The sequence below is a fragment of the Dunckerocampus dactyliophorus genome, chromosome 2 (assembly GCF_027744805.1).
Source record: "Dunckerocampus dactyliophorus isolate RoL2022-P2 chromosome 2, RoL_Ddac_1.1, whole genome shotgun sequence".
NCBI classification, from domain to species: Eukaryota; Metazoa; Chordata; class Actinopteri; order Syngnathiformes; family Syngnathidae; genus Dunckerocampus; species Dunckerocampus dactyliophorus.
In genome coordinates, this window is record NC_072820.1 from 30,041,435 (window position 1) to 30,068,548 (window position 27,114).

The 27,114-nt window shown below is 41.5% G+C and overlaps 2 protein-coding genes across 6 annotated transcripts in view; one reads left to right on the forward strand and one right to left on the reverse strand.

Annotated features, from left to right (window-relative positions):
- lhpp (phospholysine phosphohistidine inorganic pyrophosphate phosphatase) overlaps positions 1-10,446 on the reverse strand; it is a 51,486-nt gene extending 41,040 nt beyond the window's left edge. For 2 of the 3 annotated variants that reach the window (XM_054769571.1, XM_054769570.1), the window contains exons 1-6: positions 9,812-10,446; positions 9,543-9,730; positions 7,285-7,438; positions 7,139-7,202; positions 6,868-6,960; positions 5,201-5,292 (exon numbers count right to left, since the gene is read on the reverse strand). In XM_054769571.1, the coding sequence (XP_054625546.1) occupies positions 5,201-5,292; positions 6,868-6,960; positions 7,139-7,202; positions 7,285-7,438; positions 9,543-9,730; positions 9,812-9,942 (722 nt within the window). In that variant the 5' untranslated portion in view covers positions 9,943-10,446. The remainder of the gene's footprint in view (positions 1-5,200; positions 5,293-6,867; positions 6,961-7,138; positions 7,203-7,284; positions 7,439-9,542; positions 9,731-9,811) is intronic. The other variant, XM_054769572.1, reaches the window with a different exon arrangement.
- Positions 9,568-22,052, forward strand: oat (ornithine aminotransferase). Of its 3 annotated transcripts, none has more exons than XM_054769567.1 (10): positions 9,568-9,714; positions 11,009-11,241; positions 13,075-13,299; positions 13,367-13,462; positions 13,569-13,696; positions 14,055-14,177; positions 17,370-17,498; positions 17,586-17,699; positions 20,971-21,115; positions 21,193-22,052. In XM_054769567.1, the coding sequence occupies exons 2-10, from the start codon at positions 11,025-11,027 to the stop codon at positions 21,351-21,353; spliced, it is 1,338 nt and encodes a 445-aa protein (XP_054625542.1). In that variant the 5' UTR covers positions 9,568-9,714; positions 11,009-11,024; the 3' UTR covers positions 21,354-22,052. The 3 variants fall into 3 exon arrangements, with proteins under 3 accessions (XP_054625542.1, XP_054625541.1, XP_054625543.1); XM_054769566.1 differs by lacking the exon at positions 9,568-9,714 and adding an exon at positions 10,153-10,317; XM_054769568.1 differs by lacking the exon at positions 9,568-9,714 and adding an exon at positions 10,153-10,317 and having other exon boundaries at positions 17,370-17,444.
- The last annotated feature ends 5,062 nt before the right edge of the window (positions 22,053-27,114 follow it).

Sequence of the window (27,114 nt, forward strand, 5' to 3'; positions counted from 1 at the left end):
ACCAAGGGCATCAACTGTCTGGAACTGATGGCCATTTTTATAAACTTCCCTTGCCATCCATCCCCAAATGTTCTCTATGGGATTTAAATGAGGGGAACATGCAGGATGGTCCAAAAGACTGATGTTATTCTCCCTGAAGAAGTCCTTGGTCAAGCGAGCATTGTGAACTGCAGCGTTGTCCTGTTGAAAAACCCAGCTCTTACCACACAGACGAGGGCCCTCAGTCATGAGGGATGCCCGCTGCAACATCTGCACGTAAGCAGCTGCCGTTTGACGACCCCGCACCAGCTGAGGCGCCAGTGTTCCACTGAATGAAAAAGCACCCCAGATCATGATGGACCCCCCTCTACTGTGCCGGGTAGAAAACATCTCAGGTGGGATCTCCTTGTCATGCCAGTAACGTTGGACGCCATCTGGACCGTCAAGGTTACATTTTTTCTCATCAGAGAATAAAACGTTTTTCCACCTTTCAATGTCCCATGTTTGATGCTCCCTGGCAAAGTCTAAATGGGCAGTTTTGTGGCGTTGAAGGAGACGAGGTCTTTGAATTCATTTTTTAAAACTTTTTCCTGCAGATGCCGTCTGATGGTTATTGCGCTGCAGTCAGCACCAGTAAGGGCCTTAATTTGGGTGGAAGACCGCCCTGTGTCTTGATGGACAGTCAATCGGATCCTCCGGCTCAGCGCAGGTGTGATTGTTTTGGGGTCTACCACTTGACTTTTTTGTTCCATAATGCTCAGGATCTTTCAAAAAATGTAGAATGACTGATTTACTGCTCCCAACCTTAGCAGCAATGGCACGCTGCGAGAGGCCTTGCTTATGCAGCTCCACAATCCGACCACGTTAAAAAAGAGAAAGCTTCTTAGCTTTAACCATCAGGAGGGCATGACAGTGGGAATGCCTGACAGAAAATAAACATTTTGAGCAGATTTTGACTTTTATAGCCTGTGGTATTAAGCTTTTGATCAGGCGTTAAACAACCTCTTTCACTTTTTTGTGTGTGTTTGTTTAAATTACAAGTTCCAAATGTTTTTTGTCTCACTCCCCCTTCTTGTTTTTGCATATTGTAGCTCTACTTAAAACCTCATTAAGATTCAAATGTGCAAAATGCAAATTCTAGTAATTTTTCAAATGGTCTTAAGATTTTGATCAGGTCTGAATATAGTGGTCGGGGTTTTATCGTGCATTTATCGTTATCGAGATAAAACTACCCAATTTATCATGATATTGATTTGAGGTCATATCACCCAGCCCTAATATGTAGTATTCTGGTCACTAGGTTGCAGGAATGACACAAAACATTGAGACATTACCTTAATACTGCATGAAGTCATGAAGTCAACCATGGCATGTCTGACATGATAGAGTGAAAATAAAGTTCTCCTCCCATCCTGCGTGGAAGTGCTAAGTTTTTGGCTTAAGATTAGAAGAAATAAATTCCAGGGTCACTCGCTTGCTAGCTTGTTAGCTCGCTAGCTTGATTGCTAGCGGCTGTCTCGAGTCCCTGCAGCATAAGATTTGCAATGTGGTGTAAACAATGGATTATAAGTGAAAGGCTTCTTGAGACGTCATCTGTACTTCTGTGAAGAAGGTGTCGGACGTTTCGCTCCTCATCCGAAGAGCTTTGTCAGCGAACTAACAAGTGGTGGTAGCCTAGGCCTTAAATATAGTAAGAGTGGGCGGAATTGGTGTGCCAGCACCCTCCTTCTATTTGTTCCTTATACTAAGCCTGGGCGGAGTAGTGGTATAATCCTCTCCTGCTATTAACACCTCCAATAAAAGGGAAGTGTCGCTCCCTGAGTTAGGTATGAACGACTCTGATACTGGCTTATTAGCATCTATTGTTCTGGCTCGGCCCTGGCTTCACCTCATTTGCAAGACTAAGAGCTGTGGGTTTTGGTCCTAGTAACCTGCCGAACACAGGGTCCAAATTAAACCTCAAACCACCATTCCGATTCAATGATGGGTTCTGTTGTTTGACAAAAATAGCTTCCTTTACTCCTCTTTCAAACCATCTGTTTTCTTTGGCCAAAATCTTTACATCGCTGTCCTCAAAAGAGTGATTGGTTGCTTTAAGGTGTAGATGTACTGCTGATTGAGGACCACTAGCATTGTCCCTGCGGTGTTGATAAAGCCTTTTTTGGAGCATTTGCTTAGTTTCCCCAATGTAGTGCTCTTTGCATTCCTCATCTTTACAGTGGATGGAATAGACCACATTGCTCTGTTTTTGGTTTGGAGCCTTGTCTTTAGGATGCACTAATTTTTGTCTCAGGGTATTTACTGGTTTGAAATAGGTAGGAATTTTGTGTTGCCATAAGATCCTCTGGAGTTTTTCGGAGACCCCCGCTACATAAGGGACTACCACTCCTCTCCTTTTTGCTTCTGTGGGCTTTTGGGTTTCTTTCCCTACTCTCTTCTTTTGCCATTTGTTAAAAGCCCACCGCGGGTACCCACAGGTTGAGAGCGCTCTCTGGACTTGTTGTGTCTCCTTTTTCCTTCCCTCAGCACTCGTTGGTATTTGTTTCGCTCTATGTTGGAGGGTCCTAATAACCCCTAGTTTATGTTGTAGTGGATGGTTTGATTCAAAAAGCAGGTATTGGTCAGTGTGTGTGGCCTTTCTAAAGACCTCTGTAAGTAGCTGTCTGTCCTCTCCTATAATTACCTTGCAGTCTAAGAAGGCTAGTTGGTTCTCTTTAGTGTCCTCGCGAGTAAATTTGATATTGGTGTCCACCGCACTGATATGATCTGTGAAAGACTGAATTTCTTGTTTTTTGATTATGACAAAGGTGTCATCCACGTATCTAAACCAGTGCCTTGGTTTTGTCCCTGAGAAGGATGTGAGAGCCTTACCAGCTGATAAGGGCAGATGCACAGTGGTTCTCAACACATTGGACTATGAAGAAAAAATAACAAGTCTAATTAGTGATGCCAACACATATGAGCAACTTAAAAGGGACCCATCCAGTAGGTATAAGAAATCATAGACTGTCTCCAAAAGTTAGAGAAGGAAGAACTAATTGACAGACAGATGTAACATAGGTTATACCCTGGGGAGGCTACACCATGTGTCCATGGCCTTCCAAACATTTAGTGCATCCTAAAGACAAGGCTCCAAACCAAAAACAGAGCAATGTGGTCTATTCCATCCACTGTAAAGATGAGGAATGCAAAGAGCACTACATTGGGGAAACTAAGCAAATGCTCCAAAAAAGGCTTTATCAACATCGCAGAGACAATTCTAGTGGTCCTCAATCAGCAGTACATTTACACCTTAAAGCAACAAATCACTCTTTTCAGGACAGCGATGTAAAGATTTTGGCCAAAGAAAACAGATGGTTTGAAAGAGGAGTAAAGGAAGCTATTTTTGTCAAACAACAGAACCCATCATTGAATCGCAATGGTGGTTTGAGGTTTAATTTGGACCCTGAGGCTACCAGCACTTGTTAGTTCGCTGACGAAGCTCTTCGGATGAGGAGCGAAACGTCCGACACCTTCTTCACAGAAGTACAGATGACGTCTCAAGAAGCCTTTCCCTCGATGGACAACTCCTGTACGACTGAGAGCCTACACAGACGAATGGATTATAAGAGTGTAAAGGTGACTATAGGGGTGTTATATCATGTACACATGGCTCTCATAATGTTAAAATCTGTATTTAGAAGGTATAAACACGTTTTCCATGCTCTAACCATGAAAATATTCAATTTATTAACATTGAATCCTATATCGCGAAAATTCATTTCACGCGGATGAGTCTGAAACCAATTAACCTCTATAAGCGCTTTTCTACACTTAAAAAGTGAAATGTATTTTTATGTGTCAGTATCAGCAGTGGTTAACTTCTTTTTACACTTAAAGAATGTTAAAAAGTGACGTTTATTGTTTTTACGTTTTACTGTTAGCGGTTGGTTACCTTATTTTTACACTGTGTGGCAAGTAAGAATGTTAAAAAGTGATGTTTACTGTTTTGACGTTTTATTGTTCGCAGTGGTTAACTTTTTTTTACACTTGCATGACAAATAAGAATGTTAAAAAGTGACTTATTGTTTTTAGGTTTCAATATCAACAGTGGCAATCTTCTTTTTACACTTGAATAACAGTAAATAGTATTGAAACATTACAGGATGGCCATCGCTCAACCCTGGAACAGATTAATTCAATTTCCATTTTTTCCTATGTATTGTTTTTAGTTTTACTACTTGCCATGGCTAACTTATTTTTACACTTGTATGGCCGTAATGAGTGTTACTTAAAACATTGCCTGCATAACTAAAAGGCTTTAGGAAGGCCACAGTTGGTCCCTGAAACGGATCAATTATATTTCCATTATTTTCTATAGGGAATTCCAAAGAAGTCGACGAGCATCCAGGGATGCATCAACTTCAGAGGTTCTACGGCATATTTATTTATTGCTGTACCTCTCTTGACTGTGTCAATCAAATTTAAGCAGGGTCATCTTATGATTGCAAGGTCAGAAGTCAAAGAGGCAAGAACGCGTCATCAGAAGAGTGATAAGTCGACTACAAATCCTACGCATATTTCTGTAATACACAAATACTCAGCACAAGCACTCTTCTAGCAGCGGGGTTACACATGAATGATGCTCACCAAGATTACTGTGGTCACATGACCGAGATTGCCTTGCCAGTCCAGGGCGGCGTGGGAGTTCATTCAGACTAATCGCTGGATTGTGGCCCAAACAAATAGCAGCACATGTATGAAGGCAAGGTTTCATGTGTCCTACATCTGTATTGTTATCATGACTCTTCATTTAAGCCCCATTTTACCCACAAAAGCACATTTTTTCTTCAATAATCAACTCGTCTATAATTACACCATGGCCAACACAGCCTAGTTGCCTCCATTACCATATCATAAATTTGTCACTGACTGGCAACCACGTAGGCATTCACTTGTGTGGAGAGGGTGACGCCATTCTTGGAGGCGTCACAATAAAATGTACAAATCTGGAAGCTTTACAAAAAAAAGTGATGGTTTTGCTCTCAAGAGGAACATGAGCTTTTTTTGTGAAGAGCAGGCAACAAAAAACACAAACCTGGAGTACCAGCGCCCTCTACTGCCAAGAAATTAAAGGATTATTTGCCAACACTGGAGAAATATTATTATTATTTTTTGCTCTTGTTAAATGCAACCAGTGTTTGCTTTCACGGTGATAGGGCTGTGTGTGGATTTCGCTGACCTGTATTTGCCCGTTCGGACTTGTACGCCTTTCATTCCACATTGTTGTGCACCGCCGACGTCATTCACCAGATCATCGCCGATCATCATCACCTGCAGTTAAGAGATTACGTGACAACGTGCGTGCAACAACTGTGCTAACTGTATAATAATAATAATAATATATATCGATAATATTTTGACGTTATTCTCGTTAGATTAGAACCCTTTTCCCAGAATTGCAACTGTATTCTTTGTTTTGGTTGTTTTACCTAAAATGACTTTAGAAAATAACCTTTTTTTAATTTTATATTTCTACTTCAATTTTAGTGATTGTTGTTTAATTAAATTCATTTAATTTTAATTTCAATAACTGTTAATATACATTATAATATACTGTTACTACAGTATATTATTATATTATATTACAACTTCATTCTCGTAAAATTACAATTTTTTTTCTTAACTATTATGACTTTATTCCCCTCATATTTATATATAAAATTTTAGTAAATTTTCAAACAGATAAAATATGCATAAAGTTAATAATAACTTGTTACCCAAAAACATCACACAGTATTTCTATATAAGAGAGGAGAAATATGATCTTAGAGGAAAATTAAACCTAAAACACTTATATGCGAGAACAACGCTGAAAACCCACAGCATTTCTGTATGTTGATTTAAATTATGGAAGTAAGGAACTCAAACAATGTACAGAGATGAGCAAATTCAAAAAAACAATACAAGCAGTTGATGTTTGCTAAATACAAGGCAGAAGAGTCTTGATCATCACAATGATTGTTCTGTCATGCTTGTTTTTATTTTTTATTATTTATTTATTATTACACTGATTATTATATGGAAAAATATTACATGGCACGCAGGAAGTGAATAATATGTACTGTCCTAGATGTGGAATGGATGGGGGGTTGGATTAAATTAGCTTTGCTTCTTCCTACTCCTTTTGGACATGTGGAACTGTGAAATGATTCATCAGATGTATTCCATTGTAACCTTCATGCATGTTCACATAAAATTAAATCAAACCAAACCAATTTTATTGCCATAAAATTACAGCTATTTTTTTCCATTTTTGCTGGGGTTTTTTAATTTTATTTTTTATTTTCTTGATTAATTGTATTTTTCAAATGTGCCACAGGCCAATAAACAACCAGCGCCGGGTTGCACTTTGGACACCACTGCTGTATATTAAAGGTGAATTTTTTTGCCCATTTTTTGGCACCCCTTGAAGGCCACAACGTTCTTAGCATCTTCCTTTTTTCACCTTTGATCATTTAAAAAAAGACATCTACAAAACAATGTTATCACAGAATGTTAATGATGATATATAACCAATAAATAAAGATACATACAGTATAGTTTATACAGTCTTTGAGGACATCTCTGTGGATGTTACCATTGTTGATTATCGCATTATTTTTTTGTTGAGCAAGCAGGAACTAGAGATCTTAAGAGGTCAGCAGAGATCTTATTGAAAGCAAAGCATATCTTGACATAAACCTATCTATCTTACGGGCGTGAAGGTCGTCTGTCCTGGCCTGATATAGCCTATGGATATAGAGATGTGCCAACAGCACAGAGATAAGACGTATACATGAGGCCATCAGGTGAAGGAGCCCCGACTGCTTTACTTTTAATGTTGTGTATGTGTCTCCTTCTACTGACCTCATGTGACTGCAGCACCATGTCATTGAGAACACATTGGAAGAATGAAGCCGCCGGCTTCCCAATGACTTCGGCCTCCACATCACAGGCGTACTAGAGTACATCAAACTTTCATGTCATCAAATTTATATTATATTCATGTTTTTTGTACAGTAAATGCTCCAATTAAGTCTCCTATAGTCGCTGGGGCTTCTTATTAACGCTTAATTACAGCACTTACAGTAAATACAAGTTTTATTTACTGTATTTGTTCATGTTATGTCTGCTGTACCTCCAGAGCCTTCATGTAAACTCCCACATCCAGCTTCAAACCATCCATCTCCTTGTAATATTTCCTGTGAAGACACGAGGAAAGATAAAGATAATTGAGGGAAATGTTGACCATACTAACTTCGTTTATGAGAGTATCCTTGGTACCCTTTGCCAAGAGAGAACAGCACTGGCTTCTCTAGGCCTATCAGGACCCTGAAGGCCTTGTTCATGTTCTGGTAGGAGAACTTCTCAGCCGCATCGCCAATCACCACGCAGTTCGGGTCGCTCTTGTTGACGCTGTCAAACTCCGGGAGGAGCGCTGTCGAAGAGTGAAGGCATACATACATTGGTGCAAGCAATAAACCAGGATAATGCTTCTGGGTTAAGCAAGTGTCTGCAATTCTCTGCTGAGACACTAGAGGTGGTGTTTTCCGCAGAGTCAACTCTGTGAGCAATCATGACACTCGGTTAGCTTATTAGCTTCCTTCATCGCAAATAAACTGCTGTGAAATAATGAATTTTTTCACTATTTTAATGATATAATACACCTTGAGGTGCAACCTAGACACATCGTCAGTGAATGAACCTGGCGTCATCGGGTGTTTCGGGTCTTAGGTCCCGGACACCCTCTTCCAGGCGACCCAGCCGGGGATGATCAGCCCCCAACTTGTGTCTAGGTAACAAAACTCCGCCACGCCTCAGCCCTTTTAATCCAGAGCCACCTGGAAGCTTTCTCAGCAGCTTCCAAGATGTTCTTGATGGCTCTTTGTTTCTGCTGCCCACAGATTCCAAAGAGACCCAGGACCCGATATATGCTTGCAGGACCTTGTCATGGCGCCAGCGGTATCGTCCATCTGCCAAGGCCTTGGAGCAGCAGCTCAGAATGTGTTCCATCAAACCCCTCTTCCTGCAGAGCTGACAGGTAGGTGAGTCTGCCAGGCCCCAGGTAAAGAGATTGGGCGGGCTCGGGAGGACGTCATAAATTGACTGAACCAAGAACTTGATACGGAATGGATCCAATTTCCACATATCTGCCCAAGTGATCTTCCAGTCAGCAGTCTGTTCCCACTTGGTCCAGGCCCCCTGCTTGCCCATGCCCACCATCCTGCTGAGGCGAACCTCCTCTTCTTCTGCCCGCACCTCCCCCTGAATGAGATCTCGCCTCTCCTTCCCCCTGGCTTTGGCGTAGGAAGGTGTTGGAATGCTCCCGAGCCCAGCCCGCCCAGATGCCACCGTGCCCACCAGGATGTTGTGCTGCAGCCTCGCCTCGGCTCGGGTGACCGCTTCCTGGGCACGCCATTTCCTTCCTGTTTGGACCTCCACTCCCGCTGAAGAGACCTTAGTGTCAGAGGAGTCTCGGTAGAGCAGGACCTCTCTGGCTCTGGTGACCTTGAACTCCTTCACAAGGCTGCTAAACGGAAGCTGCAGCTTGGTGTTCCGGCCATAGAAGGCTATGCTGCTGAGGCTCTTTGGGAAGCCTAGCCACCTGCGGAGGAAGTGGTTGATCGTCCTTTCGAAGTTCTCCACGGTGGTAATGGGAATTTCGTAAACCAAAAGAGGCCAGAGAAGACGGGGCAGAATTCCGTGCTGGTAAATCCGAGCCTTGAATTTTCCAGGGAGTCCCGACTTGTCCACGGCAGAAAGCCATGCGCTGAGGTCATCAGAGGTTGACTGGCGAGCTGCAGAGTCCTTTAGATTGCTGGTGAAGAGCTTCCCCAAACTTTTCACCGGCTTCTCAGACACGGATGGAATCTCAGTGTCCCCCAGAGCAAAGCGGAACTTGTATGTCACCTTGCCTTTCTGAAGAACAAGAGACCTGGATTTGGCAAGTTTGAAGCTCATTCTTGCCCAAGAAATTAGCTTTTCGAGGCCTTTGAGGACCCACCTGCACCCGGGTACTGATGTCATGGTTACCGTCAGGTCGTCCATGTAGGCTCGAATTGGGGGCTGACAGGTCCCAGATCTTGACAAGGGGCCTCTGCACTCCCCTTCTGCTGATTTTACTAGCATTGTCATGGCCAACGCAAACAGGGTTACGGAGATGGTACAGCTTGTGATGATGCCCTTCTCAAGACGGTGCCATGCTGATGATGAAGACCCAGATGCCCCCCCCTTAGACTAAAGTTGTTGTAATAGTCAAGGATGAGATTCCGGATCTTTTCTGGGACATGGTTAGCTTATTAGCTTCCTTCATCGCAAATAAACCGCTGTGAAATAATGAATTTTTTCACTATTTTAATTAGGTAAAAAAAAAAACTCAGTGACTTAGCGAGACTGCTATGTTGGGAAAACTGTACTATACAAATATGCCCCCAAGTGGCTGAGAGCTGCATATGTGATTTGTCGTCATTCACGTTACAATAAATATTTATACTAGGCTTAATATAAACACGTGACTCTCGGTATGACTAGCCCAGCATTACCGTCATACACCAGCAGGTGGGGCCGCAGCCCTCTTTGCTTCAACACTGCCACGGCTGCGGGTGCAGGAGAGAAGACCTCCTCCACGGAAATGTCAAAGCCCAATCGTTGAAGTTTGGCAACAAACTTATCTCTTGATGCCTGACTTTCATTGGTGCAGAACCGCAGCTTCAGGTCAGAAGCTTTGAGCCTTCACAAACAGAAACAAATAGATCGTAAATGACCGTGTGTGTACACTAAAATGTGTGTTTTAGTGCCGTTAGACACTCACTTCCTCACGGCTTCAATGGAGCCAGGAATGGCAACTCCGTCGCCCTCCCCGCTGTCGTACAAAACTCCACACATGTCAAGAATGACACCTTTTAAACTTTTCGCACAGCTCGGCCAGACGGTGTCCGCCATGATGAAACGTCTCAATGCGCATGCGCTCAGCAGATCCCTCGGTCTGCTTGTCAATCACTCCTGCTAAGTCTTTGCCAGTGTTTTAGCGGCTTGAAAATAACAGCGCTGGGTGTTTAATAACTTGCTTTTAAGTACGGCGTTTATTTGTTAAACATTTGATACAAACGACGTGTTTTTAAAAATGATCTTGACTTTGATCTCGCAATCAAGTCGAAGGTTGCAACATGGGGGCGTGTCCTTTGACGTCACACCCGCTACATATTCCCGTTTGAAGCACTCGCACATAAATTTGGACCGACGCGGAATCTTCAGGCGTTGGACAAACTCTTACCCTGACACTTGACAACTCACATCGGGGCTTCAACCTCCTATTTGGTAATCGTGTATTTTCCTTCTTGCCATTCTGCTAAGCTAAAAATACTGACAGCTAAATGCCAAGTTGCTAGCTTAATAAGTGAGTATTTAGCTAACGTAATAGCATGTTATGCTAGTACTAATGTTAGACTCTTGATAGCTCACATTACAGGTTTTTATTTAGCTTTCATTCGGTCATATATGTGAGTGTGTGCTGGAGGCAGCACCCTAACAGCCTATCATCTTCAAGGGGCAGGTTGAATGGTGTCCAAAAATGTCTTAACTGTGCACACTTGCACCGTGTTTGCTCTGCGTGTGCGTGTGTTTGTGTGTTCGTGTCCGTCCGTCCGTCCGTCCGTCCGTGCGTGCGTGCGTGCGTGCGTGCGTGGGTGGGTGGGTGGGTGTGTCCTCTTTTGTGTCCTGTGTGAAAGAAAAGCATTGTTCAGCAGACCTGAGTCGTGTGTTTCACAAATCCAGGCATTGCTTTATGGAACTTTAGTAGCTGCTGTGAGCTTTGTAGTCTAGTTTATAATGATGCGACTGGGAGGCAATCCCAGGAACAGGATCATTGAGCTAGCAGAGAGGGAACAGTATACAGTTTCCAGACCTGCAGATAATTACAGAAAACAGGAGTTGAAAGTGTTTCAGTTTCACCTTAGATGAACCCTGATTTATTTTTGTCTGACGATGACTGACTGTTTTTTCTCCTCAGACTCTACCACACCAGGATGAAATCAGTGGTTCTCCAGCTGGGTCGCAGCCTGCGAAACTCCGCTCCGCTGCTCCGCTGCAGCGTCCACTCAGGGCGGCCGTGTCTCACCTCCACAGCAGCCTCCAAGAAAAAGTTGGAACAGCCGCTCAATTCTGAGGAGATCTACGCCCGCGAGGACAAGTACGGGGCACACAACTACCATCCCCTGCCTGTAGCCCTGGAGAGGGGTGAAGGTGAGGTCATGGCAAGGCATGGCTGTCTGAGTTTGGATCAACACCTTCATACAATGGTCCTTGACACTTAAAGGTTCCACAAGGCTGTCTGTTCTTTTTGGTAGTTAATTTGATACATGCAAAAAAGGGAATCTGTTACTATTACTGTCTACATTTGTTACAAGGAACGTTTTAGTACAGTTGAAAGAAAATTGCAAATTTTGGGGAATTTTGCCCATTATCCACAATCCTTATGTGATACATGAACACGTGTCTTTCGTTTTTATGTGCTTTGTAAAGATATAAAAAGAGGCAGCTCATTAATGCACATAATGGGACACACCTATTCCGCCTACACAGCCCGTTATTAAAAACACCTCCAAAAACCTCCAACAATGTTTGTTTTATATCCATGCTGTAACCATGTAGTAACAGGTACATTCATGCAAACATGGAATACTTACAGTATTTTGCCGTATTTTGGTTGTTTAAAACATTCCCGGAACCTCCCTCCTGGGCGCATTGATTTCACTTAGCAACAGAGAAACAAACTCTACACCTAGCGTTACCTTTTCCAAACTCAAAAACAAAAAAAGCATGCAGCAGTTGCGGCAGCTCAGTTAATATGCAGGTTACATTATGTAAATGGAGCATTTTTTTCCAGAAGGCTTTGTAGGTGAAAAAGTTGCATCCCATTATGTGCATTCTTGGCTTTCTCTTTTTAGGCAACATAAAAACTCCCCCATCGATTTTACATATTTTCTATATTATATTAATATTTCAGGTAAAATTTAAAATGAAGTGGCTCCTGGACATTCTAGTTATGGAAAATGTTACCCAAAAAAACTGCCAAAACAATCCTCATAATCCAGATACATAATCCCGCATTGGAGGAATTTACATGTTACAGCAGCAAAGAACAAATAAAAGTATTAACTTAATATCCTTCAGTAATATTATTTTGCTGTCCAATGAATAGCATGTATGTCTACAATTGCTTTTTTAACATTTAATTTTAGCTGTAAAATAACCAAAATAACAAAACTGGGAGATATGTGCTTTTTTTTGTAATTGAACCAGAGCACTAATTTAGTACAAACAATAAAAACAATCCAGATCTACACCTAAATGAAATAAATGTATGACTTACTCTTCTTATCGTGTTTTTTTTTTTTTTGGTCATATAACCCAACATAACAGTAATGTATAGCAGGGGTGTCACGAAACAAGACAAAACATGAGATTGGGTCTACGAGACGAGACAACATTTTAACATAACTTATACTTACTTACTTATACTTACTTTTAAGAAAAGTACAATTAAAAAAATGTGTGACAATATATTACAATGGCTGGCCACCAGTCCAGGGTGTACCTCGCCTCTCGCCTGAAGTCAGCTGGGATAGGCTCCAGCATACCCCCGCAACACTAGTGAGGATAAGCAACATAAAAAATGGATGGAATATATTGCAATATACTACTTTTAATTTATACTACGTAGCACTCTGTGTGTATGCTAGTGGCCCCGCCTCCACCCACAGAGACAAAGCAACTGTATGACTGACAAAAGGGCTCGCTCCATTCATGCCATTCAATGGAACAAAGGTGCCAAGGTGCTGAAACAAATGAGGAGGGAGATGAGGAAAACAGGCACGCCGCCAAAAATATCCAGTTCATTTTCGTTTATTGTGTGATTATCATCCCAGGCCTAGTACCCACAAGACAATTTTTTTTTTCTCTGAACGAGAAATTTTGTCATGTTTTAATGTCTGGAGATCTTGTGTCGAGATGTTGTGATACCCCTACTGTATAGTACTATTTGATTGCTACACAACCTACCTGCTTTTCCTTCAGGCGTCTTTGTGTGGGATGTGGAAGGCAGCCGCTACTTTGACTTCCTGAGCGCTTACAGTGCTGTCAACCAGGGCCACTGCCACCCTAAGATCGTCGCCGCCCTAAACGACCAAGCCTCCAAGCTCACCCTGACCTCCAGAGCTTTCTACAACAACATTCTTGGGTCCTACGAGGAGTATATCACAAACATGTTTGGATACGACAAGGTCTTACCCATGAACACGGGTAAAAAATGGGCCCACATCCCTTTTACGTGGAACGTCTTTGCTATGCTCACCTGTGTTTCTTGTAGGCGTCGAAGGTGGCGAGACTGCCTGCAAGCTGGCGCGCAAGTGGGCCTACAATGTGAAGGGCATCCCCACAAACAAAGCCAAGATCATCTTTGCGAGTAATGAACTGCTTCATCGTGGATTGGGTTTTCTTTGACAATTTTTTTTTACAATAAAATGCTCATTATTTTGTCGGGGGGTGTGTGTGTGTGTGTTTTGGACCAGATGGGAACTTCTGGGGCCGCACCCTTGCAGCCATCTCCAGCTCCACTGACCCCAGCAGCTACGAAGGCTTTGGTCCCTACATGCCAGGCTTTGAGCTGGTCCCGTTCAACGACATTCCAGCCCTGGAGGTGCTTTGTTCCGACACCATGTCCACTTGTATAAATGTTACTCTGTTAAATAAGTGAAATAGCAACATGAGGGTGCCTAAGAGGCATGCTTATAAAACAGTCTAATCTGTTTAATTTATATGTTGATAAATGATAACAGCAGCTAGAGGTAGGAAATATTTATAATCTGCAAAGTCAATACAGGCATACTGTTGCTCATAGATGAGGCTGACTATTTGTGTACTTTAAAGTAGAGTTCCAGTGTAATGCAGTTTTCACAATTGCGTATCACCTCAGACATGCAGACTGCAATATACAAAGCATATCTTGTCAGCAGACCTTATTGACCCTGTTAAATTCTTTTTTTCCTTTGGTGCAGAAAGCCCTCCAGGACCCGCATGTCGCAGCCTTCATGGTGGAGCCCATCCAGGGCGAGGCTGGAGTGGTGGTACCCGACGACGGCTACCTGACCAAAGTCAGGGAGCTTTGCACGCGACACAGTGTGAGTATTTTTATTTTGTCTATTGGCAAGGGCCGCCATTAGAGGTAAAGAGCCATTAGGTAATGTTCATTAAACAACGCACAAATAGTGTTTGGAGGACAATATACTGTATATAGTATAATGACAACACTGGGAAAAAGTTATTCCGTACCTGATGGATGTAATATCTACTTCCCGTGGGAGAAAAAAGAGCTCCAAATTAACCGCATTGCTTGTTTTGTTTTGAAAAATAAAATGTCACTGTGGTAAAAAGTCACATTTTGGAGTCAGAAGACTAGAAGCTAGGCGGATAATTCTAGTTGGCTAGTTGCGGACAGCTAGGCAAAATGTGTACAGAAAGATGCAAGAGAAGTCGAACACCAATAGGTTTGACAAGGGAGTGACACACTGGTATCGATTGGCATAGCCTGTGTTGAGTTGTCAAACTGAATCCATTGGAGGTTTTACAGTCTAGTGTTGATTCTCGCAGTAATACGGGACAAAGTTCTTTTTCTTGTCTGCTCAATACCGGTGTTTGCAACTCTATGTGACACAGCACAGGTGCACATTCATGTCATGTCTGTGTTGTCATGTCGCCGCCGCACGGCAATCGGCTTGGAAAGGCATTTATCGACATATGGCGATCACATGTTTTTTACGGAAATCGGCCGATACTAATCGGTGCCCGATCTATCGGCGTATTCCTAATATAAACTTTGGAAACATGAGCGATTGCTTTATTCAAAGAATAATATACAATTAGAAATCCCCCCCACTTTTTGCATTTTTTTTTGGTGTTTGTTGTAAGCGGCGACATCTCCCACTTTGACGGTCCTTGAACGCACCATAGTCGCGTGCATGTGCTAAGTTTCTCCCACGCTACACAGATAAGACTTAAACTGTATTTTTCCTGTTTTTCTTTCACCACATAGTTGGTCCCAAATGCTGATACTACGTGGAAATACATAAAGCTAAGGTTTGATGACGTTATTGAGTGCTAATGTCATATTTGTTCCGTGCACAATCTCAAGTTAATTCATGCTAGCAGACTGCCTCCACCACATCTTTCCATTTTTCGGCATATGGCCCTCCATGGAAAAAGTTTGGACACCCCAATCAATATCAATGACAATTTTAGAAACTGAAACTGTCATCCCAAAGCAACAGGTGATATCACTACACCATTTTAGCCAATCGGAAGAATAAGGGGAAGGGTGCAGTTGGTGTAGACTGTTATTGCATGTGTATTTAAAAAAAAAAAAAAAAAAACAACTAGCAAACCAGACCAAAAAAGCTGCAATTGTTTTTCCAACAAAAAAGTTATTATATTATGCAATATATGGATAGCAATGACCATCAGTTTCGTAGTATGATATATAGATACTGTATATACTGTGTGTCTGTGTGTGTGTGTACAGTACAGGCCAAAGGTTTGGACACACCTTCTCATTCAATGTGTTTTCTTTATTTTCATGACTAGAGTCTCACTGAAGCCATTAAAACTGTGAATGGACACATGCTAAATTATGTGCTAAACAAAAAAGTGTGAAATAACTCTAAACATGTCTTATATTTTAGATTCTTCAATGTAGCCAAACTTTGCTTTTTTGATAGCGCTGCAAACACTTGGTGTTCTCTCAATGAGCTTCATGAGGCAATCACCTGAAATGGTTTTCACTTCATGTGTGTGCCTTGTGAGCATTACTTAGTGGAATTTCTTGCCTTATTAATGGGGTTTGGAGTATCAGTTGTGTTTTGTCGCTTTTAGCCACTTTTGTTTTTTTTTTTTTGTTTTGTTTTTTTTGCATTTTTGTCACACTTACATCAGATCATCAAACTAAATAAAATATTAGTCTATGACAAAACAACTTAACACAAAATGCAAATTTTAAATGACCTTTATTAAGGGTGAAAAAACCCAAGCCTACATGACCCTGTGCGAAAAAGTGATTCCCCCTCTCCGATAAAACTTAATTGATATTTGTCTGATGTCTGGAAAAGGTTATAACACCATTTCTAAAGTTGTGGTACTCCAGCGAACCACAGTGAGAGCCAAAATGGCGAAAACATGGAACAGGTGTGAACTTTCCCAGGAGTGGCCGGCCAACCAAGATGACCCCAAGAGCACAGCGACCTCTCATCCAAGAGGTCACGAAAGACCCCACAACAACATCCAAAGAACTGCAGGCCTCATTTGCTTCAGTTACGGTCAGTGTTCATGATTCCACCATAAGAAAGACACTGGGCAAAAACGGCCTGCATGGTAGAGTTCCAGGATGAAAACCACTGCTGAACAAAAAGAACATTAAGGCCTGTTCCAATTTTGCCAAAAAACATCTTGATGATCCCCAAAACCTTTGGAAAAATACTCTGTGGTAGTTGAACTTTTTGAAAGGTGTGTGTCCCATTACATCTGGTGTAAAAGTAATGCTGCTTTTCAGAAAAAGAACATCATACCAACAGTAAAATAAGGTGGTGGTAGTGTGATGGTCTGGGGTAGTTTTGCTGCTTCAGGACCTGGAAAACTTTCTGTGATAAATGGAACCATGAAATCTTTGTCTACCAAAAAATCCTGCAGGAGAACATCTGGCCTCTGTTTGTGATCTCATGCTGAAACAAACTTGGGTTCTGCAGCAGGACAATGATCCACAACACACCGGCAAGTCCACCTCTGAATAGATGAAGAAAAACAAAATGAAGACTTTGGAGTGGCCTAGTCAAAGTCCTGACCTGAATCCTATTGATGTGCATGCTGTGGCCCGACCTTTTAAAAACCCTCCAATGTGTCTGAATTACAACAATCCTGCAGAGATGACTGGACCAAAATACCTCTACAGCGCTGTAAGAGACTCATTGCAAGTCCCTCTCAAACACTTGATTGCAGTTGTTGCTGCTAAGAGTGGCCCAATCAGTTATTAGGCTTTGGGGGCAATCACTTTTTCACATGGTGTGAAAACCATGTAGGTTTGGAGTTTTATTTTTTTCCCCCCTAATAATAAAGTTTCATTTAAAAACTGCATTTTGTGTTCAGTTGTGTTGTCACTGACTAATATTTTAATTTTTTTTTTTAATTTGTTTGATTGTGTGACAAATATGTCACACAATATGTAATTAAATGTAATCATAATTTGACACGTGTGTGTGTGTGTGTGTGTGTGTGTGTGTGTGTGTGTGTGTGTGTGTGTGTGTGTGTATTTGAAAAATGTCATCCAGGTGCTGTGGATTGCTGATGAGGTCCAGACAGGCCTGGCCCGCACCGGGCGGCGTCTGGCTGTGGACCATGAGCAAGTGCGTCCGGATGTGGTCATCTTGGGAAAAGCTCTTTCGGGAGGAGTTTACCCCGTAAAATAATCTGCTGTGTTGTTTTATAATGTTATAGATTAGAAAAAAACAAAAAACGTTGATTGTGCAACATTTAATGCGTGTCAGGTGTCTGCCGTTCTGTGCGACAATGAGATCATGCTGACTATCAAGCCTGGGGAGCACGGGTCCACATATGGCGGTAATCCCATTGCCTGTCGGGTAGCCATCGCCGCGCTCCAGGTCAGTGTCAATACCCTCACAAACGGAAAATCTAGTGTGCAAGGGACAACACACAGCACTAAGAGGTGTCTGTTTTATTTTATTTAGCATTTATTTAACCAGGTTAGTACCATTGAGATCAAAGATCTCCTTTACAAGGGAGACCTGGCCAAGAGGGCAGAAGCATAGTCACATTAAAAACAATAAACAACACAACATTAAAAAAAAACTTGCTCACATAAGACTTGGCACCCTTCTTTTTGCAATATTACAAAAACAAGTAAAAGCCCACAGTAGCTTTGCTCATCAAAAATACAGTATGTTATATGATATCATTTATGCCTTTGGCCCAGTCTGAGTGAACCCTTAATTCCTAAGTGATGGTAGCACAGTGAACTACTGTTTGTGCCAAAAAGACACACAGACTTGTGTGTGTGTGTGTGTGTGTGTGTCGGGGGGGGTGGCCCTACGCACAGAACGTGTATTGTGTATTGGGAAGGGCGGCACTGATAAGCAGCTGCGACACAACATGTACTTCCTGTTGTGATTTCCTCTGCAGCCCATTCAGCCAGCCAACTTCCTGGACCTGAATTACTTGCACCCTCTGCTGGTTGACATCCAACATATTGGCACTGTAAAGGGATAGTTTGGATTTTTTGACATGAAGTTGTATGACATCCTAACAGCAGTGTGGTCCATCAGTGGTGACTTACCCCACACTTGGCCCTGTGAGCGGAGTTGTGGTCAGATTTAGGTAATGACAAATGTAGTTCCCTTTAGTTGCTCAGCTGTATTACTTTCTGTCTTCCGATATGTCACTGCATGCCTTCGCCTGTCCATTCTTGTGTATGTGCTGAAGATGGCTGCCACGTTCGCATCTTCCTCCACTGTGGAACACATACATAAACAAGATGGCTGCAACTCTGGCGTAATGACACCATCTTCGCCACTTGCAGTGATATAACGGAAAAGAGAAAGTAACACTGCAATTGTGAGGTCTGATTTTATTTTATTTTTTAGCAGGCATTTTTGTGATGCAAATGTATTACTCTTTTGAACGCATATTGTTTTGAGAAGCCACACTCTTTAAGTTTTTTTTTTTTTTTTTTCCTTGACGGGGAAGGACGTGTATGGCAGGAGCTCTGTTGATGATACTGGAAATTTTAACTATTTTGGTGCTTTTCTGACAACACTTCATGAGCACAGGATCAGCGCTGATGGCTGAATCCCCCATCTGAATTCCTTTATCTTGGATAGTCGAGAGGTACAGATACAAGTATAGATACCTGCTAGCAAGTCTAGCTAGTTAGCGAACTGCTGAAGTTCAAAGAGGTTGCTTAGCAACAATGTCAAACACAAAGGAAAATGATACTGTATCTGAACTCGAAGAGGAAAATGATTCAGGCCCTGACGCGGACATAAAAATAGAAGCCCTTTTTCCAGGATACCTGGAGTTTAAGAAGGCTACCAAGGAGTTCCTCGAGGGTAGAGAGATCACTCTACCACAAATAATGCAAGCAATTGAGAAACTGCATTCAATGGCAGCGAAACATTCAGCTTCAAATGCAATTATAAGGAATGGTATCACAAACATTATGGCAGAAAATAGAGCACAGAGTAAGTCAATCACAAACATTATGGAAGAAAATAGAGCACAGAACAAGTATATCAAAAAACTAAGAAAAGAGGTCAAGAAGTTGCAAGATGAAAATGCAGACCTGGGTGCTGCTCTTAAGGAGGTTAAATACCCTATCTATGGAAGATATCAAGGCTCTGCAGGATGACATTAAGGTACTGCTGAATGACAATGCTGCCTTGCGCTCTGCTCTTCAGGAAGCGATAAACCGTAAAGAAAATACAGCATTTTGCAAGGATGTTAGGGTTCTGCAGGATGATATCAGGGCATTATTGGAAGATAACGCTGCCTTGCGCACTGTTCTCAAGGACGCTATAAACCATATGGAAGCCACCTCATGTACTGATCTTAAGGACGCTAAAGACCCCAGGGAAGAAAATACACTATGCAATGATATCAACATTCTACAAGATGAAATCAAGGCATTATTGAAGGATAATGCTGACTTTCGCACCACCCTTGAGGAAGAGAAAGAAGCAAAGGAGAATATCAAGGAGCAAATTAAAAACTTCATTGACGAGATGGATCAGATGGCACGAATGAATGATGTGGTCCTCACAGGGCTCCAAATCACACCCAAGTCAAGAGATGTTCCTTCAATAAAGCAGCAGATTGCTAACTTCCTACACTTGAAGGAGGTGGATGTCGATGTCAACAGTATTGACACTTGCGTCCCACTCCATGGCAGAAACAACACCACACCTGTCATCATTAAGTTCACCAACAGGGAATTCAAAGCTGCACTGCTGAAACAGGGAAAGAAGCTAAGAGGCACCAACGTCTACATGAATGAGCATCTCACAAAACGCAATTCCGACATCGCCAGGAAAGCACGAGACCTGAGGAAGCAAGGAAAGATTCAAAACACTTGGAGCACTAACGAGAAAATCTACATCAAACTAAAAGGAAGTCCAGGAGTCGCAAGAGTGCTTGTTGTCCAAGATATCAGTGATCTGGATGCATATTAAAGATCATATTACTATGAGGAAACACCCTACAAGACAGAGAAGGACTACATTCCACAGCAATAACCTCGACATAATTAATAAAAGGAACTCTTGCATACAAACCCAGCGTCAGTAGCAGTGCAACACTAAAGACGATGTGGATATCAACAGGAGAGAAAGGACAGGATAAATAGAAAGGGAAAAGGAAAGGAGAAGGAGGAAAAATGGAGAAAGGAAAAAAAAAAAAAACTTTTTTTTTTTTTTATCATTTGTGTACCTGTATACTGTATATGTAAAAATGTGCGTACTTGTGTAGGTGCAGATGTAGGTGTATATATATGTATGCACGTGTTTGTATGTACACACATGTATTAGCAATTGATGTGCTACGAAGAGGGGGTAGGATTAAATAAGCTCTGCTTCTTCCTACTCCTTTTCGGACATATGCGTGTTCGAAATAAATTAAACCAACCAACCAACCAACCAACCAACCCTAGCAACTAACTGGAACTATGTTTCTCCTCACCGAAATCCGGCCAGAACTCAGTGGAACCAAGTGTGGGGTAAGTCACTGTTGATGGACAACTCTGCTGATGGGGATGTCATACAATTTCATGTCCAAAAATCAAAACTATCCCTTTAACCTCTTTGATGCCAAGGAACCGTGATGTACTCGTATTCACAGTCCTTAAACTGGTGCTGTTCACAGGTGATGGAGGAGGAGAAGCTGGCAGAGAACGCTGAGAGAATGGGACAGTTACTGCGCTCCGAGTTGAGGAAGCTCCCATCAGACATTGTGACCATGGTGCGAGGGAAAGGCCTGCTCAACGCCGTCGTCATCAGGGAGACCAAAGGTGTGTCTGTTTTTACATCGCAAGTGTATGTTTTTCGAGCAGGCCGGGGTACTTATGTAACTTTCCTACCTACTCAGACTTTGATGCGTGGAAGGTGTGCCTGCTCCTCCGTGACAACGGGCTGCTGGCCAAGCCGACCCATGGCGACATCATCCGCCTGGCCCCTCCCCTCACCATCAACGAGCACCAGCTGAGGGAGTGCGTGGACATCATCCACAGGACCATCACCTCACTCTAAAGTACCAAACGGTTCAACTGAGAAACACAGTATCAGATTGACATCATAGTCTGCTTATTTTGTCCAAAATTACCAAATCATATTTTTAAAAAGTGAACGTTACTGTAGTGACACAATATGCACAGATGCTACTTTAGTTCACATGAGCTGCAGTACTGAATGTATGGCAGTGCAAATAATTATTTTAAAAATAATTTCTAAGTGGTTTTACCAATGAAGCAGCTAGCATTTACAAATATTTTTTTTTAATATACCAGCATAGGCATATGATTAAACAAAAAGTGCTTAAGAAGCTTCAACAGCCTACCTTTTTTATGGTTATTACAACTATATTGGCTGTTACTTTTACTAGTATTATAGTAGCGGTACTTGTAACCCGTGAATGTATCAGTTGGGCATTGTGTAATTCCATGTGTGGGCAGCCGTGGCCGCTGTTGTCAACGCAGATAACACGTTTGCAGCCAAAAGCACCTTTTTGTAGCGCACTGGAAATGGACGTTATGATCAAAGCTTCAAATATTGGGAATATTTAATGTAATACAATACGGAGATTGTTACACTTGCTCATGTTATTGAATTAGAAACTGTATCCAAATATTTGACTTGGTGTTGTGGCTGTTGTCTTTTTAAAGGCTAGGGTTTGTTACACAGGCAGAAAAAAAAACAATCAGAACTTCTTCCAATAAATTATTGCAGTCATTCGTTGTGTGAACTGAATAACACTAATATACTACTGATATTTTTTTACAACAGATTGTGAACAGCTTTAGGGCACATAACAGCCAAGTCAACCTGCACAAGACAATCCAAAAATGTTGACTTTATTATTTATTAAAATAATGACAGACAATAGTGTATATTTTTAAGAAGTAGGCTTTTAACAGTGTTTATTATTATTATTATTATTATTATTATTGTTGTTGTTATTATTATTGTTATTATTATTATTAGAAGTAGTATTATTTTATGGCTGCAGTTTGTACTACATCATACTGAGAGCTGTTTCTAACATTGTAAGTGGCCATATGATCAGCTGGTTTGTCAGCAATGAATAAAGATTACTGCTAAGTGTAGCTGTAGACTCAGCTGTAGCTGTAGATGACATTTTTTTTCTTAAAAAATTAAATGATTCCTTATTAAACATTCAAAATTTATTCTCATATTGCGAAATTTTTTGTAGAATCTTTCAAACAAAAAACCCTTGCAACAGTTTTTAAACACATTTGAGCAACATTCTCATTTTTTTAATTAAAAAACACTTTATTCTCAATGTTACCCTTTTTACTCGTAATATTGTGACTTTTTTTCCTCAAAATATTACGATTTTAGTCTAATGTTTCACCTTTTTTTGTTACAATATTCCTCCGTATTCTAACATTACATTTTATTCGTAATGACAACTATGTAAACTTATGACGTCTGTCTAAATAATACACCTTTTGTTGGTATTCTCATATTTTTATTTGACCTTTTTGTAATAATTTGATAATTATAATATTGTATTATCTATTACATTTTGACTTTTTTGTGACAAATTTGCAACGGGTATATGCAGTTTCTAGCATCGCCAGTGGTCATGCAATCACTTGGGCAATCGGCAATGAGCAAAAGGTACCACTAGGTGGTGATGTTTTACCACCCACTGCAACTCATACTCTATGGGCGCTAACAGTGCATACATAAACAAATCAACTAATATAAATTCATGTTAATACAAGTAAAAGCGGGGTTCTCTTCCATCTTTAAAGTAGCTGCAAAGACTCAGCAACAAGTGCAAAGCAACCTTCAGCTCACCATTTCATTATAAAATTAGATTAGAGCCTTGTCGATGTGGACAAAAGTGCACACTGTCTTCCATCCTGCAGTGTACAGGACAGGACGGGTTATTATTTCATATGGCAGCGAGCTGAGCCAGGCCCCGGAGTTTACCTGTGAAATATGAGTGGAATCCAGGCTGGCAGGAGCAATGAGGCTTTTATCACCAGGTGACACCCAGCAACGCAAAAGGCCCCTGGAGGCTTCGTTTTCCTCTGCTGCCGGGGAGGAGATGCTTCCCCCTCCTCAGACCACCAGAGCCTTTTTCCACAAATGAGCTCCAGTTTTGGCAGGGTGGTGACAGGGCGCGTGATGTTGGGTAACAAGCTTTGACAGCCTCAGACAAGCCTGTCGAGAGAGACTCTCTAGGTGTATGGAAGTATTGAGATGCTTCCTTCATCAAGGAATCTATCAGGGGATGAGCTAAATGAATTCATTAATTTATGTTGGACAATTTTATGCTTCCAGATTTATGAGAAGACTTCACGGAATTTCCAAAGTGCACAAAGCAAGAACCTTTACCCTCACGTCTTATATACTTCTGGATGAATGGGCAACATTCCCACAGGCGAGTATCAAGTATTCCCAGAAGAGTGGAAGCTTTGGAATATTTATCTTCCATTCTCACTTCCTGTCGGACACAAGTTGAAGCGGCTCGTTGCAGAATGGACGGCTGCTCCTGTCGTTCGTTAATGGAGGAATCAGATGGCGCTTGACGCGGCACTATGCCTCCAATTTTCATATTAAGTTAAAGAAGATGACAAAAATGAAACAAGCTCTTGTGAAATGCCAGCTTGAAAATTATGAGTGACTCAGGCAACAGAATGCAGAATCAATCAGGTGTTTGTTATTAATGGCCTTTTTAAGTTTATGAATAGTCGTGTTATGCCAAGAAAAAATAATTAAAAAATACAAAATCTAATGACATTCTTGTAACAACGCATTGTTCTCCTATTACATTTTTCTCAATACTACTTTTTAAAAAAAGCATTTTTGTTTTTATAATAGTTTGTCTCATATTAATGACTTGTTTGTAAAATTGTCGCAACTATCCCAGCTGACTTCAGGCGAGAGACAGGGACTGGTCACCAGCCAATGGCAGGGCACATATAGACAAACAAGCATTCCCACTCACATTCATACCTATGGACAATTTAGAGTCTCCAATTAACCTAACATGCATGTTTTTGGAATGTGGGAGGAAACCGGAGTACCCGGAGAACATGCAAATTCCACACAGAGATGCCCAACAGAGATTCGAACCCCGATCTTCCCGGTCTCCTGACTGTGTGGCCAACATGCTAACCACTCAGTCAACGTGCAGCCCATTACGAATTTATTCTCATAAAATTGCACCTTTTGTTCTTGTTAGAATATGACTCTCTTCTTTGAAAATAATTGATTAATTTTCCAAGTATTTCAACTTTCGTCTTGTAAATTTTCTTCTAATTGTGGCTTTATTCCCATAACTGTAAATTTTTTCCTCCATAATATTGCATAATTTTTTTATGACTTAACTCGGAAAAATACAGCTTTTATTGTACTGAAGTTAAAAACGATTTTCTCAAACATTTTTCTTGTATAAGAACAACTTTAATATGGTAATATATTTACAGTCGTAACATTCTGACTTTTGTCTCAACTATTCTGGCAACATAACTTTTTTTTTTTTTTCTTGTAGTTGCCGTTTTTTCCCAGTCAGCCTCAGAGTTTGCATGTAGAGGTTTGATTTGGGGTTAAAATGGAAGAAAATACAGCTCTGCCAACCTATCAAATTTTAACCAAGCGTTCACATGGTCCACCACACCTCCTAATATAACTTCAAAACTTCCAGTTCTTGTCCTGTCGGTCAGTTCCAAGCGCGGCAACTTATTTTCCGGCAGCTTAATTCCAGGGTCTCATGTGGCGAGAGTGATGCTGGGACTGCAATCAAAACCAGAAAAGACATAAAATGTGTCTGTGGAGCCAAAAAGCTGCAGACAGCGCCAGTCATGAGCCAAATGTGGCTCAACTGATGCTCTATTAAGACCAGAAGAACTGCAGAACCACCACGGTTTTAACACAGATCACGCTTGCAAGGAAGGTCAAAAGCAGAAGGAAGGGGAAGCGATGGAACTGTCAGCTTCCACTATTACAAGTAGAAAAATGCCCGCAGAAAATGAAACTGTGATGGTGCCCACAGGAATTCAAGGAGGCTCCAGCCTGGGAGAAGGAGGGGGAGAAGGGGGAGGGGGGCAAACTGGAGCAGTCGTTGTGGATGTCCTATAGGAGAGGATCCAAGTGTAAGGTGAGACTAACGAGCTGGCGATGGGCTCACTGCCACAGAAGCTCTCAAGTGTCATAAAGGATAAATCATCATCACTCTGTAAATGGCGCCACTAGAGGCCGACTTGCAGGGCGGACGCTGGCAGAGGCAAAGAAGCTGTATCTGCAGTTCACCCTTGTGCAAAAGGCACATTACTGTACTTTTCGGGGCGTTACTACCCTTATCTACATGCTAGGGATGGGCATGAATTGAATTACTGGCTGCAACCAGCAGAGGCTTTCTTGTCAACAAATGCACTCAAATGAACAAACACGCTTAATGATATATTTTTTTTAACAACTTTTGTGGGGATTTTTATTTTTTTTGACAGAGGTCTGTGCTCTCCTGAGTGATTTTCTAGTTATACTGCGTTATATATCACATTGCTGATCTGTTATAATGGCCACAGTCAAAAATGAAAGGATGCAAGGGCCACTTTGATATTTTGTAAAGATATGGTAAGAGTTCAGGAAAAAACTGCATTTCAGCTTTGTGGTATAGGTGGAAAAAATGTATTGTTAGCATGAACTTTGATGTTTTGCTGTTTTTTTTTTTTTTTTTACATGTTTTAATAACTTTCTTCTAAAATAATCTTTGTAAATTTACTTCTCCTAATATGACTTTATTCCCCTAATATGTTGACCATTCATTTTCTATGTGGCTTATCTTCACTAGGCGGGCATGCTGGAGCCTATTCCAGCTGACTTCGGGCAAGAGGCGGGGTACACCTTGGACTGGTGGCCAGCCAATGGCAGGGCACATATAGACAAACAAGCATTCACACACATTCATACCTATGGACAATTTAGAGTCTCCAATTAACCTAACATGCACGTTTTCGGAATGTGGGAGGAAACCGGAGTACCCGGGGAACATGCAAATTGCACACAGGGATGCCCAACGGAGATTCAAACCCCGATCTTCCCTGGCCCATTACGAATTTATTCTCAGAAAATTGCACCTTTTGTTCTTGTTAGAATATGACTTCTTTTAAAATAATTTATTAATTTTCCAAGTATTTCAACTTTCGTCTTGAAGATGTTCTTCTCCTAACTGTGACTTTATTCCCATAATATTTGTTATGTTGTTGGTCCAGAAGTCTTTCACGGCCAAGTAAAGCCTCATCATGCCTGCAGGAAATGTGCACACAGGGAGGTGAGACACCGCACACCCTTTGAAATTCACTTTCAATTTGAACTATTTTGAGTCAGAAATGAAACTTGAGATCGCTGACCTTTTTTCTAATTGCACTTTAATGGGGCAGATTGTGTCCAAGTGCGCATCTGTCACAGTAAATGTGCGATGCGGCAATAAAAGCCTCGCCTTTCAGCTTTATTTTGGCAAAAAAAAACAAAGAAAGCCATCCCCTGAATATTCCCCTCCCTGTTTTATGAAATCCATAAATTCAAGTACCTGTGGACCAAAAGAGAAAACAGGTTATTATGTGATGTCACATGGAACTTTCCACTCAAGTTGGCTCTTTTGTGCTTTAAACACTAACTAGAAAATTAAAGTGGAATTCCCAGCAGCCTTCCGGTGGTTGTCCTCAAGCCACAAACAAAGCCCTAGTGACAATATGTTGAAATAAATTGTCTTTGCAATGCTATCGATTCTTGTCCACCACATTTAAGTCCCCCCAGG

Bases quoted from the DNA above. Each gene is read 5' to 3' on its own strand.
- oat (XM_054769567.1), top strand. From the start codon at position 11,025: ATGAAATCAGTGGTTCTCCAGCTGGGTCGCAGCCTGCGAAACTCCGCT. The intron at 13,463-13,568 runs GTAATGAACTGC...GTTTTGGACCAG, and splicing joins AGCCAAGATCATCTTTGCGA to ATGGGAACTTCTGGGGCCGC. The intron at 14,178-17,369 runs GTGAGTATTTTT...AATGTCATCCAG, and splicing joins AGCTTTGCACGCGACACAGT to GTGCTGTGGATTGCTGATGA.